The sequence below is a fragment of the Cotesia glomerata genome, linkage group LG7, assembly GCF_020080835.1.
Source record: "Cotesia glomerata isolate CgM1 linkage group LG7, MPM_Cglom_v2.3, whole genome shotgun sequence".
In the NCBI taxonomy this organism is placed as follows: domain Eukaryota; kingdom Metazoa; phylum Arthropoda; class Insecta; order Hymenoptera; family Braconidae; genus Cotesia; species Cotesia glomerata.
The window spans coordinates 16,709,209-16,723,734 of NC_058164.1; the positions used below are offsets into that span (position 1 = coordinate 16,709,209).

The window sequence follows — 14,526 nt, forward strand, 5'->3', positions numbered from 1 at the left end:
GGCTAACTCTTCGATCTTGATGCCAAGCCTCTCGATTGGTGACTGTTGGCCTGTAACGGACAGTACAGAGTTGATTCTTCCTCGATAAGTTTGATTAGTGACAGGAGCAAAAGGTCCTCCACTTTTTGGAGGAATATTGATCAGCTGTCCGTTCTCTGCCATCTGGGCTGATTTCGTACTCCCTGTAACCTTGCTAGCATTGCTAGACAGCAGAGCCATGGGGTCTACTCCGCTGTTCAAACAGTCGCTTGATAACGACGAGTTCAGGCCCGTTTGCACGCCTTTCCTCGCCAGCACTGAGGTATCCCCCCTCCGCACATTTGAAATTGATCTAGCATTTTCATATCATCTTTCGATAGGTTTTGGTCCACCCCGAGTATTCTATTTCCTCGGTACCCGACGCATCTGACGTGCAGATATGCCGGGCATTCCCCTATACGCCACCTGGGGAGGCATCCGATGCGGGACCCAGCAAGCCCGACATGAGGTGTGTGTGTGTGTGTGTGTGTGTGTGTGTGTGTGTGTGTGTGTGTGTGTGTGTGTGTGTGTGTGTGTGTGTGTGTGTGTGTGTAAGTATGTAAACCTCTTATAACTTTTGAACGGTTAAACCGATTTTATCGCGAATGGTGCTATTCGGAAGGGCTTTACTAAACTTAGATTTTCTGTAAATTTGAACCGATTTGGACCGATAGATTTTGAGAAATTTGGAGAAATCTAAAAAAAAATAGGAAAAAAAATTTTTTTCAGAAGTGGTTTTGTTGGAATAACTTTCAAACGGCTCCACCGATCAATTCCATAAACAAATCAGCTCTCAACCTTTAAAAACCACGTTTATCGCCGCCAATCCGGTCAAAATCGGTTGATTCGTTCGAGAGATATCGTGAACGAAAGAAAACCGAAAAAAGTGTTTTTTCGGAGTTACTCCAAAATTTCTAGTTTGACGAATTGAAACTTAGAAATTCTTCATGAGGCTTAAAAACTGCGTAGAATGCCACCAACCGCGTAATAATCCGTTCATTTATTCAAAAGTTATTGCGGTTTAAAAATTCAAAAAATAGTGTTCTATGAAACTTCTATCAGACTTTTGAGCTCAAAAGCTCAAAAACATATAAAAGGTATCGTTTTCAGCTTAGAGAGCTCAAAACATCACACAAATTGTATTTTTCAGCTCGAAGAGCTCAAAAAAAATGGCCAGGTATTAACGGAATCAGCGGGAAGTTGCAGGGATGGCCTTTAGGGTCAACCGTTTTCCTAATTTTTTTTTTTTAAACGCCCCAGTATACATATATATTGTGACATGGGAAAAATTTTCTAAAATTTGAAATTTCGAGTTTTAAAATTATTAGGTTGGCTAAGCTGAAGAAAAGCAGAGATTCGACGCGCCTGTGTCGCCCCAAGCAGCCTCCCGATCAGAATGACAAGCTCGAGGTAAAATTAGTAAAAGAAAACGCGCCGAATTTAAATTAAAAATTTAAATAAAAAGAATACCGGAATGAGTGTGAACTATTGTTGAATGCATGAGTGAGTGAGACTAGACTATAGCGATCAGACGACCCGCGAATTTCTACGAGCCATCGACGATCAACGCGACATCTGGCCGCGAGGATGGAACGACGAGAAAATTTGAATGGAACAATGACGACGGAGAGCGATCAACAACAAGTATGCGAGGCGCCATCTGAACACGAGGCTGATCACTAATCCAAGTATCGACCAATCATCGATTGCCCAGAGGAACGAACGCAACCACGACTGACTACGGCCGGCTAGAAAATGCCGTGAGCTGTTTGTGCCGCGCAGATTTTTGGTTGCGCAGAAGAAAAGAACACATGTTGCCGAGGAAGCAGCCATTTTTATGCAATTCTGATCTGGACGCCGTGACTGTGGCATCGTGCAGTTCTCTTTTTGATTATTTTTTGCTGTTAATTTTTTTTTTTAATTTGTCGCTGACGTGAGTACAATTGTGTACATTATTGTGCAATATTTCACCGAGTTGTTTTGGACACTACGACCCCGGACACGCCATCGCCGAGACATCGACGCTCTTCCGTCAGTTTTGCCGCCAACTTCGCCTACTTAGCTAGCATCGCCCGAGACGTCTACGGTAGCTGCAGGGTAAGTCTGGTCGCTGTCTTTATTAGCCCCAGGGTGTCATCACCGCGAATTTCGTCGTGTTAAAATAATTTGTTTATAATTCGAGTTGCACGGAATTAGATAAATTCTGTGCGGTATTTTTGAAGCTTAGTGACGACACTCTGCGGCACGGTACCGTTAAGTCGCGTGTTTGTGTGTGTGGAATTTTTGGTCGGGATTATAAGTACTGTTTACCTACCTCGAGCTTCAAATACCCGACAAAGCGGCTTAGTAAATTGCTTTGGAAAATAAGTTGACTAATTTGAATACTTCGCATAACTTGATTTTTTTTTCTTGTCATTGTTGAACAATTTGGCGATTTGAATTATTTTTGGATAATTTTGAGATCTTTATTAGGTTTTTGCGATTGAATTTATTATATTCTCTAGAAATTTGTGTATTAAAAATTTTGCGATTGAAATTATTATTTAAAAAAAAAAAAAAGAAATAAACTTCTTAAATAAATTTTGCGATTGAGATTTTGTTATTAAATTTGGTGATTGAAATTTTTGATAAAATTTTGCGATTGAAATTTTTGATAAAATTTTGCGATTGAAATAATTATTTCCTTTTTAATAAATTAGGCGAGTTGAATTAATTATTTGTTTTGAAAATTTTTGAATAAATTTGGCGAGTTGAATTAATTTATATTTTTTTTTTTTAAAGAAAAGACTAATTTTTTTTTGGTTACTCAAATACTTTTTTTTGTAATTTGTTTTATTTTGAAATGTTGAATCATTGCGTTAGCACTAGTTTTGCGTTAGAATTATTTTTGCGTTAAAATAATTTTTGTTATTAATGCGACATTGCCGACAGAATATATTTGTTGTTGAATAAACCGTTGCTGGATTAGAATTGCACGCCTCAATTATTTTTGTTTTAATTGTTGTTACTCTGATTAACCGATCCCATCGTCCAATTTCGATTTCTTTGTCCGTCGATTGCCGTTATTCGATTTTTGAATCTCTTCACCACCGACCCGCCGCCCAACGAAGATCAACAGCGATATCGACCCGTGGAACATTGAGTTCCTGGCGCCCAACCAAATCTACGAACCAGGTAGGCCAATTAATTTTTTTTGACCTGATCCGGTCCTGTCGACGCCAGTGCCGGAAAAGGCATCACAATATGTATATATATATATATATATATATATATATGTATATATATAGCTATATATATATATATATATAGCATATATATATATATATACAGGGTGTCCCAAAAGTCACGGACGCCATTGTAGCATCTGATGAAAAAAATAATTCTGAGACGAAAAGTTCTTAGCCATTTTTCAATTTACCGCATAGATAATTAATTATTAATTAAAAATAACGTCTCTTTATTTGTTAGAGAGAGAGCGCCAGTGTCCAGTAAAATATGTGCCTAACAAAGACACAACTAACTTTATGACTAACTAGTTTCTATAGCTAACGTAGTCACACATATTTACTTACACATTCACACGTGCAAGCATCTTCGTTGGAACGCACTTGACTTGACACTAGTGCTCTCTCTCTAACGCATAAAAGGACGTTATTTTAATTAATAATTAATTATCTATGCGTCTGATTAAAAAATGGCTAAGGACTTTTCGTCTCAGAATTATTTTGTTTATCAGATGCTACAATGGCGTCCGTTACTTCTGGGACACTCTGTATATATATATATATATATATATATATATATATATATATATATATATATATATATATATATATTGTAACGGGTGGTTTATTTCCCGTACTTAAGGCCCCTGACAAAAATTAAACAAAACAACTAATTAACAACAAATGACTCTAATGCTGATTCAGGGCGCCACCAGGGTTATTTTCTCGGTTCCTGGAACCGGATGCCAGAGCTGAGCTTATTAATCTACAGGGAAAGAGAGAGAGTGGAGGAAGGTGATCTGTAAATAATTAAATCTTTATTTAACAACGGATCCAAAATTTATTTAACAACAAAATAAAACTAATTCACAACTCGTGCCCTTGCACGTACTCACTTACAACTACTTCACTTACAACTACTGGAGGATTTCGGGCTAAAACCGGCTACTCCGACTTAACGCTAGTCTTCCACTCGGCAAACCATCAACAAGTAGAAAACGTCGCACTAAGATTTGATTACCCTACTCGGCAAACCATCAACAAGTAGGGGTCGTCCAAGAAAATTCTTAATCCCACAGTACCCTCATATGGAGCGACTATACTGCAGTTTCTATCTTACTACCGTTGTACCCCACTTGGCGACTATACAACGGCTTCTAGGACTGTACGAATTGCTCTATTCGGCAAACCATCAACAAGCAGAGAACCCGTACAATCGCACTAAGATTTGATTACCCTACTCGGCAAACCATCAACAAGTAGGGGTCGTCCAAGAAAATTCTTAATCCCACAGTACCCTCATATGGAGCGACTATACTGCAGTTTCTATCTTACTACCGTTGTACCCCACTTGGCGACTATACAACGGCTTCTAGGACTGTACGAATTGCTCTATTCGGCAAACCATCAACAAGCAGAGAACCCGTACAATCGCACACTCTTAACCCGCACAATCTCCACACACATATCCCACGCGTCTCACACACACTGACTCTACTTTACTTTTATTTTCTGGATTACAAAATTACTCCAAAATTTTACAACGTTAATTTTCACTAAAATTGTTCAGTCATTAGCTTACAATAAAACCATAAATTATTCTCACGAATTAACAAAATTTACTTCTTAAAACCCCGGCTTAAAACCGACGCTTCTTTTATTCCAAATTTAATACGAGCTTAACTCTGCGCATTAACTTAAATTCTTTCGAAGAACATTCTTTATAAAATTAACTAAATTTTTACTCGGACGTAATCCACACAATAAATAGTTTCATAACAATTTCTACCGGAACAATGATATTAAATTATTGACAATTTTCCAGTACATGACTTCAATATATAAGACAACCCAAGTAGAAATTGGCAATCAAATTAGATAATTAATTAGTAATTTCTCAATATACAAATTATTTGCCGAAAGTTTATCTACGGGTACATCAGTCTTATCTGCTCCGAAATTTAGTAAATTAATTCTCAATAATTAATAACACATGGAATAATTATTTTCTAGTAATTTGAGAATGACGATTGGATAATTAATAATTCGCCTCGGTGTAAAGTAATTACAGAAAATTATCCACGACGTTCAATTACTAAATGCGTCGCCAGTTTTTCTCAATGATTCAATTTCCGGTAATTAAAATTGTTTCCAATAAATAATTAAGTGATTTTCAATAAATGATAAAAATATAAATCAATAAAAATGATTAATGTAAAAATAATTAATTACGTGGTAATTCAATTGCTATAAATTATAAAATAGTCCACGCATTGATTTTATAAATTTACTGCGTCATCAAATTCTCAAGGAATTTGCGCGCTCAAAAATGGACGACGTTGTTCGTTATTGGCTTGACCTCGGGTACTAATGTTTGACTGGTCGTGAGCTGCCGACTCGAATATTTCTCGATGTTCAGAAATTAATTAAATTTGATTAATCAAAAGATGAATTTAATTTAGCCAATCTTAAGATGTTAATAATTATTAACCAGCTGAATTAACAATTTAGATACTCACGACCTAAACCCAGGAGGTCTAGAACATTCCTCGGGTGTAAAATCCCCAGGAGGAATTGTTCACAAGCTAACAAATTAAATTGATTAAAATAATTAATTATTATTAAGCAAAATTATTAAACAATTGAATTATCCAAACTTGAATAAATAAAATGAGAAGTAGTGTGTTTGATGAGCCGGGTATATGGCCCCAAGGCTCATCATTACCAAAGTCCAATACCTGGTGTAAATTTGGTTGAAGAAACTCTATGGTTGATACTCGCTTCCTTCTTTGGACTTCTTGATGTTACTCGTTCCAACACTTTACTACTTCTCCGGACACCACGCATGGCTCGTCTATATAACGACCCCAAAAATACCCCCTCCTGCTCTCTCTCTAGGCCCGAAGATCGATGCGCTCAAATGCTAGTCGAAAAGTTATCGATCTCTGGTGACTTATCGATTAAGGGTAATTTACCCTGTTACAATATATATATAGATATATATATATATATATATATATATATATATATATATATATATATATATATATATATATATATAACGCGGCTTGTCACGACGATAGCGTCGCCAATTTACAACGGATCTTTACCAAACTCTACATACTTATTCTACAGATAGATGCCGAAGGCAATTTCGAAGATGAGCTTAATTGATAAAGTAATTTAGAAATGCCAGGATTTTAAAATTTTCAAAATCATAAAAATTCATATTTCTTCACATTCTTACTTGAATAACTATTGAATGGGATAACTTATTGAATCTCTGTGAATTGCATCTGAAAGCTCTTTAAATAAGCATTAATTTGAGTACTATATCATATGTGTAGTCCTAAAATTATGTCCTATTCCCGATTATACTCAGTGATATTTGTAGCGAAAAAAAATTTCAGGTTGTAGCTAGAAAAATCCAGATTATACTGTCTGATGTCTGGATTATACTCAGTGTAATCCAGATTATACTGTATGATATCTGGATTATACTCATAATAATCTGGCATAATATCCAGTGTCATCTTGTTCTTCCCGTGTAGAAAACTTTTATTATAATGATTACAATAAAAATCATACGTCAAAATTCAATTGTAATTTTGATTGATAAGTAATAAAATGAAATCAACTTCCATTTTGGCTGCCAAATGGTCTTTTTGAAGCTCTAATAATTATTTTATTACATTAAAAATAATCCGAAAAGAAATGTCGAAGTTATGAAAAAAAAACAATTTTTTCCAAATTTTTCGTCAACAATTTTTTTCGAAACGCTGAACCGATTTTGGCGGTTTTTCACAATTAAGAGCTGATAAGTTTTTTGAATCGATCGTCAAAACCGTTTGAAAGTTATTCCAAAAAAACCACATTTGAAAAAATTTTTTTTGTAGTTTTTTTGAGATTTCTTCAAATCTACTGGTGCGAATCGGTCTAAATTATACACAAAATCTAAGTTCAGTCAAACCCTTTCAAATGGTACCAACTGCGATGGAATCGGTCAAGCCGTTCAAAAGTTATGAGAGGTTTACATACATTCACACATACACACACACACACACACACACACACACATATATACATATGGACGTAGTGACATCCTCAGGAAAATCTTAGTAATTGCTTTCTAGGACTTTAAAACGTGGAGATCTGATGAAAACTCGATGTTTGGAAATCGGGGTGGAAACAATAACTTTCTAATTTTTGAAAATTTTTAATTTTCTTAGCGAGAAGTTAAAAATGATTCCATACCTGTGGGATAACGTTCAGTTGATCACGAGTGGTGAATTTTTCAACCTTGTTATGGAACTATTCTCTTACAATTTTAAAAAATTCACATTTCAATAACATTTTAAAATTGATGATTTCATATTTTCAAGTAAGCATTTTTTGACACAAACGAGAAGATGTCAAAAATTCAGCTACATAAAAAAGGTAGTTTTATGTGGAAATACTCATATATAGTTAATAAACACATCGACGCCTCCATAGCTAATTGCTAAAATTCTAAGCTAATCGTTTTGTTCATTTATTATTATTACAGCTTCGCCTCGCAGCTTTGAATGAACCAACTACCGGTGACATGCATGGTTTAAGTGGAGCTGACTTTGCTTGTTACCGACAAGCAAGACGAGCTGGATTAAAAGGAACGTTTCGAGCATTTTTGAGCTCTAGAGTACAAAATATCGACAGTATAGTTAGGCCGAGTGATCGAGATTTGCCAATTGTGAACATGAAAGGTGAAGTTCTGTTTAATTCTTGGAAAGAAATGTTTAATGGAAATGATGCATACTTTTCATCTAATCCAAGAATATACAGTTTTAATGGCAAGAATATCCTGACTGACTTCACTTGGTAAGTTTCAATTAGATTTTCACATTAAATTTTCTACAAACAATGAAGATGATTTAAAACGTTTCGAATGAAAAACAAAGTTTATCAAAAATGACATTTTAATAACTGTTACTAATTGTACGTTAATTAAAATAATTATATCACATGAACAGTAACTATATCCCCTAGCGGTTTTGTAAATTGCAAAAAAATGTCGCAGTTATACAGTATTCATGCGATATTTTTTCAGCATTTTTTCGGTTGTTTTCGTCAGTTTTTTTATCGAAACATTACGGAACATTTACCGTAAGAATGCAAATAATTTACGCTCAAAATGCGAAATATTTACGATAAAAATGCGGCATACTTATGGTAATAAGGTGGTGAAATGACTGTATTAAAACCATATTTAAAAAATGGTGTAAAATTAAATAATGCTCGGACTGGGATTCGAACCCAGAACCTCCCAAAGACGTATCGGCTACTCTGCCATTTGAGCTACTCAGTCTATACCAAATTTCCTTTTTATTCCCAGACCTTTATTCCCAGACTTATTCTATATACATTAAGCCACACCGTCCATCTTACGATAAGCATTTATAAAATTAAACAATATAATTATATATGTGAAACAATATAACTTTTCGATTTTAGAAAAGTGCAATTTTCTAAGTGAGAAATTAAAGATTGAAATTAAAATTAGAATATATTTACTTAACATATGTATTCCTTTGTATTCATTACCGCTAAATACCTAATTTAAAAAAATATTCTACATAGTATTTATTCAAAAACAGTATTTGCTTTTGCAAAGTAGCGATGGAGAATAAAAAGCAACATAGGAAATTTTTCATTTCACTTTTTTCAAGTCCTCTGAAAAACGCGGTAACACAGAACGGCGGAAAATAGGAGGGGAATGAGTGGCAAAAAGTCCAGTCAAGGAAGTCCAAGAGAGAGCAAGCAAAAGAAAAGCTCCAGAAGCAACCGCCGAAGGAGCCCAGGCCAGAGCCTAAGCGGAAAAAACCGCGCAAACGGATCAGGCCGGACGCACTGATCATCCGCCCAGCAGAGACGGCAAAGTATGCTGAGATTCTGAAGCGAATAAAGCAGGACGTCCCTGACGAACAGGTCCGTACTACAGTGGATAAGATCCAAAGAACTAAGACCGGGAGCTTGCTGATTACGCTTTCGAGGAAGAGCACTGATCGAGGCCAAGCCTTACAGAAGACCATCGCGGACATCCTCCAAGAAGACGCGAAGGTAATCTGCAAAGGACCACAGGGAGACGTCGAAATCCGAGATCTTGACGATACCACAACCAAGGAGGATATTCAGGCCGCCTTGCGAACGGTAATCGGAGAAACCTGCGAGATACTACTAGGGACAATTAAGATTCGTAAGGCCTACAGAGGTACTCAGACAGCTGTTGTGACACTAGCAGCAGCTGCAGCGTGGAAGATATTGGCAGGAAGCGGTAAAGTCCGGATCGGCTGGGCCAACTGCCGAATCAGAGCTACGAGGAGACCAATCCAATGTTTCAAGTGCTGGCACTTTGGACACCATGGATCCTAGTGCAAGAGCAATGTGGATCGGTCTAAGCTATGTATTAGGTGCGGACAAGAGGGACACAAGATTGCTGAATGCAAAAACCCAGCGAAATGTGTATTATACGCGGACCAAAGTGCGGAGAACGCGGCCCATCATGCCGGCGCATCCAAGTGCCCAGTATTTAAAGAAGCACTTCAGAAGATAACAAACAAACAGACATGAAGATATTGCAGCTAAACCTAAACCATTGCGAAGCTGCACATGATCTGCTTATGCAAACAGCAAGAGAACTAGAGTTAGACTTAGTAATGATAGCAGAGCCATACAGACACCTGAATACCCAGCCTTGGGAATCTGACAGCACCGCCAAGGCTGTCATCTGGTCCGGTGGTAAGCATCCCTTCCAGAGTATAGTTAACAATGATAATGCCGGCTTTGTAGCAGCAACAGTTAACGGCATCCGTTTCTACAGCTGTTATGCACCACCTAGCGTATCCATTGTTGAATTCACTGAATTCTTGGACAAACTGACCGAGGACGCCAAGCAGCATTATCCAGTCGCGATTGCCGGTGACTTCAACTCCTGGGCAGTAGACTGGGGCAGCAAGCAGACCAATGCGCGAGGAAAAGTACTACTAGAAGCTTTTACTACACTAGATGTAGTCCAGCTCAACAGTGGTGATACGCCAACCTATACTAAAGGAGAAGCAAGCTCTTTTGTAGATCTCACTTTCGTCAGCAGCAGCCTCATCAGTGGGAAATACGACTGGAAGGTGATGGATATCTACACAGCCAGCGACCACAAGGCAATTCTCTGGGAAATATCACATGACCGGAATACAAGAAGACCAATCAAGTCACTCAATACCATTGGATGGAAAGTGAAGTCTTTTGATAAAAGCACATTGGTAATAGCATTGAATAGTGAACCGATTACTACTGGATCCGCAGAAGAAATGACCAAGGACCTGATGAAAAGAGTTGTCCAGGCCTGTGACGCAAGTATGGTCCGGAAACGCAGCATAAGCCAACGCCCGGCAGTACACTGTCGGAACGACCACTCCAGCGTTCTTCGAAAAAAGTGTCTAAAGAAAAGAAGAATATCCCAGCGTGGCTATCGACGACCTAATTCTGCGGAGCTGATCGCAGAGTACAAAAAAGCCCGTCGATCATTGAACAAAGTCAACACACACACACACACACACACACACACACACACACACACACACACACACACACACACACACACACAAACACACACACACACACATACATACATACAGACATAGTGACACTCTCACGGGGATAGTCAGGGAAGCTTCCTGTGACCCTCAAACGTCGAGATCTGATGCATGAAAAACTCGATTTTTGTAAAACGGGGTTTTTGAAAATCTGAGATTTTCTTAGTGGGAAGTTAAAAATAAAATTTCAGTTTATAAAGAATTAACTAACAAATTTAAGAATCATAGAGATAAAGGTAGAAACAAATAAGGAAGTTAGAATTATAAAAAAGCTATATCATGTAAGTTCACGAGAATTTGAATGAATAACAATAAAAACAAGAGAATTGACTAATAGTTTAGGATCATACATCAAGATTAAATAAATAATCAAACATCTTGTTTTTGAAAATTTCCAAGCTAGATGAGTTTATAATATCCTCTGGTAATTCTTCTCATAGTCGTATCACTGTGATAACGAAGGAAGATTCATATTGAGTTGTACTGAAGTTCAGTAATTTAAAGAGGATATTATTTTTCTTTGCTGCTAGTCGTTCAGAGCGTCTTACATTAAGATCTTCTTGGAATAACTCATGCAAATAACAGGGTTTACCAATTTCTAATAGTTTATAAAAATAGCAAGAAGTATAATAAATTCGACGACTCTTAATTGACAGCCATCCCAATTCACGTCTATAAGGCGAAACATGTTCATCACGTTTTAAATTAAATATGAAACGAATTGCTGAATTTAAGGAACGTTGGAGTTTACAGTCATTATCATAAATTGAATTTAATAATACAATGGAACAGTAATAAATTAATGGTAGAATAGTTGCCGATACAAGTAATTTTTTAATTGAGGAGGTGTAAATGTTTCTACGTAGTTTTAAACTATATAATGCCGAGTTGATTTTACTTATTATTTTTGAGATGTGTAAGTTCCAAGATAAATTATACATTAGGTGAAGTCTAAGGCACTTGGTTGATTCCACATGAGGGAGAGCTACACCATCAATTTCGAGCTGTGGAATACCTTCACGTAGAAGAGATTTTACCTTATTATTTAAACCTAATACCATTGCTTTGGTTTTTAGTAAATTTACTTCTAACCCATCATCTCTAGCCCAATTTACTACTGCTTGAGCATCTAAGTTCAATTGCCTAGTAGCTTCATGAATTTGATAACTGTAACATTGTAAATAGATATATTTGTCGTCAGCAAATAAACCATGACTACTATAAGCAAGTCGTTTTGCCGCAGAGTTCATAACAAGTAGAGATAATATGGGACCAAGAACAGAACCTTGAGGAGCTCCAGAAGTTGTATCTTCAAACCCAACTGGTTTACCATCTTCGTTAAGTACAGATTGAGTTCTATTTGATAAATAAGATAAGAACCACTTAACTGTCTCTAGGGTAAAGCCTAATTCAATTAAAGTTTTCAAGGTGATTTTATGATCAACATAATCAAAAGCTTTGGTCAAATAAAAAAAAACTATTAGCGTTAACTGATTATTATCCATGGCTCTAGCAATATCATTAATAAGTTTTAGTAGAGCAGATTGCGTACTATGATGTTTTCGGAACCCTGATTGGTATTTATCTAAAAGATTATTATCCTCAAGGTATGCAACTACTTGATTAGCAATGATTCTCTCAAAAACCTTACTTAAATGTGACGTATTAGCTATGGGTCGAGCATCAGAGAGAGAACGCGGTGGAGAAATCTTATTCAGTGGTAATATGTAAACTGCCTTCCAAGCTTGAGGGAAGATACGAGTATTAAGAGATCTATTAAAGAGCTCTGTAAGAAAGATCGCTATCTAGGGAATGAAGTTTTTTAACCACTGAAGATTTAATTTATCCGGACTTTTACCCTTAGATTTGCTAAGAGTGAGATGGAGAGCTTTAGTTACATCAGCAATGTCTATCTCTATCCATACAAAGGAGCAATTTACGAGACTACTATGAGATGATTTAATTCCATCAAAAGTTGCTTCATTACAAGGAGGATTCTGTCTAACTATTTTTGCAAAATGTCTGTTTAATTCTCTTGGGTCAAAAAAATCTAAGGGCGAGAAAGTTGAACCTTTAACTAATCCCAAATGCTTAAGTTTACCCCACACGTTAGATCCTGATGGAATATTACTTAGTGTGTTACATAAGTAATTTTCACGGGCCCTAGTTAGTTCGATTTTTAATTCCGTTCTCTTAATTTCAAAAAGATTTAATAGGTCTTTATTGCAATTTCTTTTAGCACGTTTATATAAATAATCACGTGCTTTGCACTTAGCTTTCAGTTTTTTTTTATCCCAAGGATTAGGAGCATGAATAATTTTGTGAGAACGAAAAGGTGCAAATTCATCAAGAGTTGAAGTAACTGTGGTATGAAATAAGCTAGCTAAATAATTGGAATCAGAGTTATTCAAGAGTTCTCTATCAATTTTAAGAGATTGCATCAGGGTATTACATAAGGCTTCATTACTAGTTTTAGAAAAGTCCCTATAGGTTACAACTTTCGCAGAGGGATTCAAGATATCAAAAGTGTAATAGCATAAAAGGTAATCATGTCCATTTATAAAGGGTTGATTTGATTTGCGATAATAAGCCATTTTAGATTGATTATCAAGAATAATAACATCTAACGACGAATCTTCGTTATTTGAATGATGAGTAGCATTGAACGGAACACAGTATAACGATAATTCCGAGATAAATGATTGTAAATGATTCGGTGTTTCAGAGGTTTCTAATAGATCAAAATTTAAGTCTCCTGTAATTATAAAATTTTTGTAATTTATCATCAATTTAGAAATAACATTAAAAAATTCATCTAGAAGATTACCTTGTGGCCTACGATAAATGACCGATAATAATAAGTGATTACCTGACGTTAATATGACGTCGAAAATTAAATATTCAGGCTGATTTATATTATCTGTACAGGGTACATAAATAACTTTGGCTTTTAGTGACTTATGGACAAAACATGCAACACCACCACCCTTAATGAAGCAACCATTTTCAGCATGAATTAAACCTCTATCTCTTCTGAAGACTGTAAAGTTATCTAAGTTAAGTAAAGAGTTATCTTGTAATGGTTTTAGCCATGTTTCAGTTATAGCAATAATATGTGGATTTGTATCAGCAACTAGATCGAGAAATTGGGCAACATGACCATTAAAGCTATTAATATTTAAACTTAAGAGCCTTTCAGACATGGATTGGGGATTCGGATTATCAGTTAATTCTACGTGACGTTAATCAAGTTTAATAAGATCTGCATCAGAACAGATCTTAATTTTAGCAGTATTATCATCTTTTTTAACAAATATTGAACCACTCTGCACCCAAACATACTTACAACGTAGAGTTTTAGCCTTAGACTTTGTAATGAGTAACAATTTATGCATTTCGGCATTTAAAAATTCATTAACATACGAAATACTTTTAGAAGAAACATTTACAGTTTGCGGGAAGACAGTTTTAACCAATAAAGTTTTAACTTTTCCCTTACATTCAATAATATAATCTAAACATATAAATTATATTTTTGAGCTCGACGAGCTCAACCGTTTTTCATATTTTTTTGAAAAAAACAAATCGACTTTTGATTGGTTCATCTTTTAATCTTTCTGTTTTTCTTCTACTTCAATGTCTTCCATACAAGGGGGTCA

The 14,526-nt window shown here is 35.9% G+C and overlaps 2 protein-coding genes across 2 annotated transcripts; one reads left to right on the top strand and one right to left on the bottom strand.

Annotated features, from left to right (window-relative positions):
• Window positions 1-217: 217 nt before the first annotated feature.
• On the top strand, window positions 218-8,103 carry LOC123269693 (collagen alpha-1(XV) chain-like). The gene is made up of 2 exons (XM_044735529.1): window positions 218-301; window positions 7,789-8,103. The coding sequence occupies exons 1-2, from the start codon at window positions 218-220 to the stop codon at window positions 8,101-8,103; spliced, it is 399 nt and encodes a 132-aa protein (XP_044591464.1).
• A 3,198-nt stretch (window positions 8,104-11,301) lies between these two features.
• LOC123269694 lies at window positions 11,302-14,262 on the bottom strand. The gene is made up of 5 exons (XM_044735530.1): window positions 14,214-14,262; window positions 13,737-14,000; window positions 12,808-13,622; window positions 11,807-12,672; window positions 11,302-11,539 (listed from the first exon to the last, which is right to left on the bottom strand). Exons 1-5 carry the CDS (start codon window positions 14,260-14,262, stop codon window positions 11,302-11,304), a joined length of 2,232 nt encoding a protein of 743 aa, XP_044591465.1.
• Between the last annotated feature and the right edge of the window lie 264 nt (window positions 14,263-14,526).

Excerpts from the sequence above, each read along its gene's own strand:
- LOC123269693 (XM_044735529.1), top strand. The coding sequence starts at position 218 with ATGGGGTCTACTCCGCTGTTCAAACAGTCGCTTGATAACGACGAGTTC. Across the intron at positions 302-7,788 it reads CTTTCCTCGCCAGCACTGAG|CTTCGCCTCGCAGCTTTGAA; the intron begins GTATCCCCCCTC and ends TTATTATTACAG.
- LOC123269694 (XM_044735530.1), bottom strand. The coding sequence starts at position 14,262 with ATGCATAAATTGTTACTCATTACAAAGTCTAAGGCTAAAACTCTACGT. Across the intron at positions 13,623-13,736 it reads CGACGTCATATTAACGTCAG|GAGACTTAAATTTTGATCTA; the intron begins GTAATCACTTAT and ends TTATAATTACAG. Across the intron at positions 11,540-11,806 it reads TGCCTTAGACTTCACCTAAT|ACGTGAATTGGGATGGCTGT; the intron begins GTATAATTTATC and ends TTCGCCTTATAG.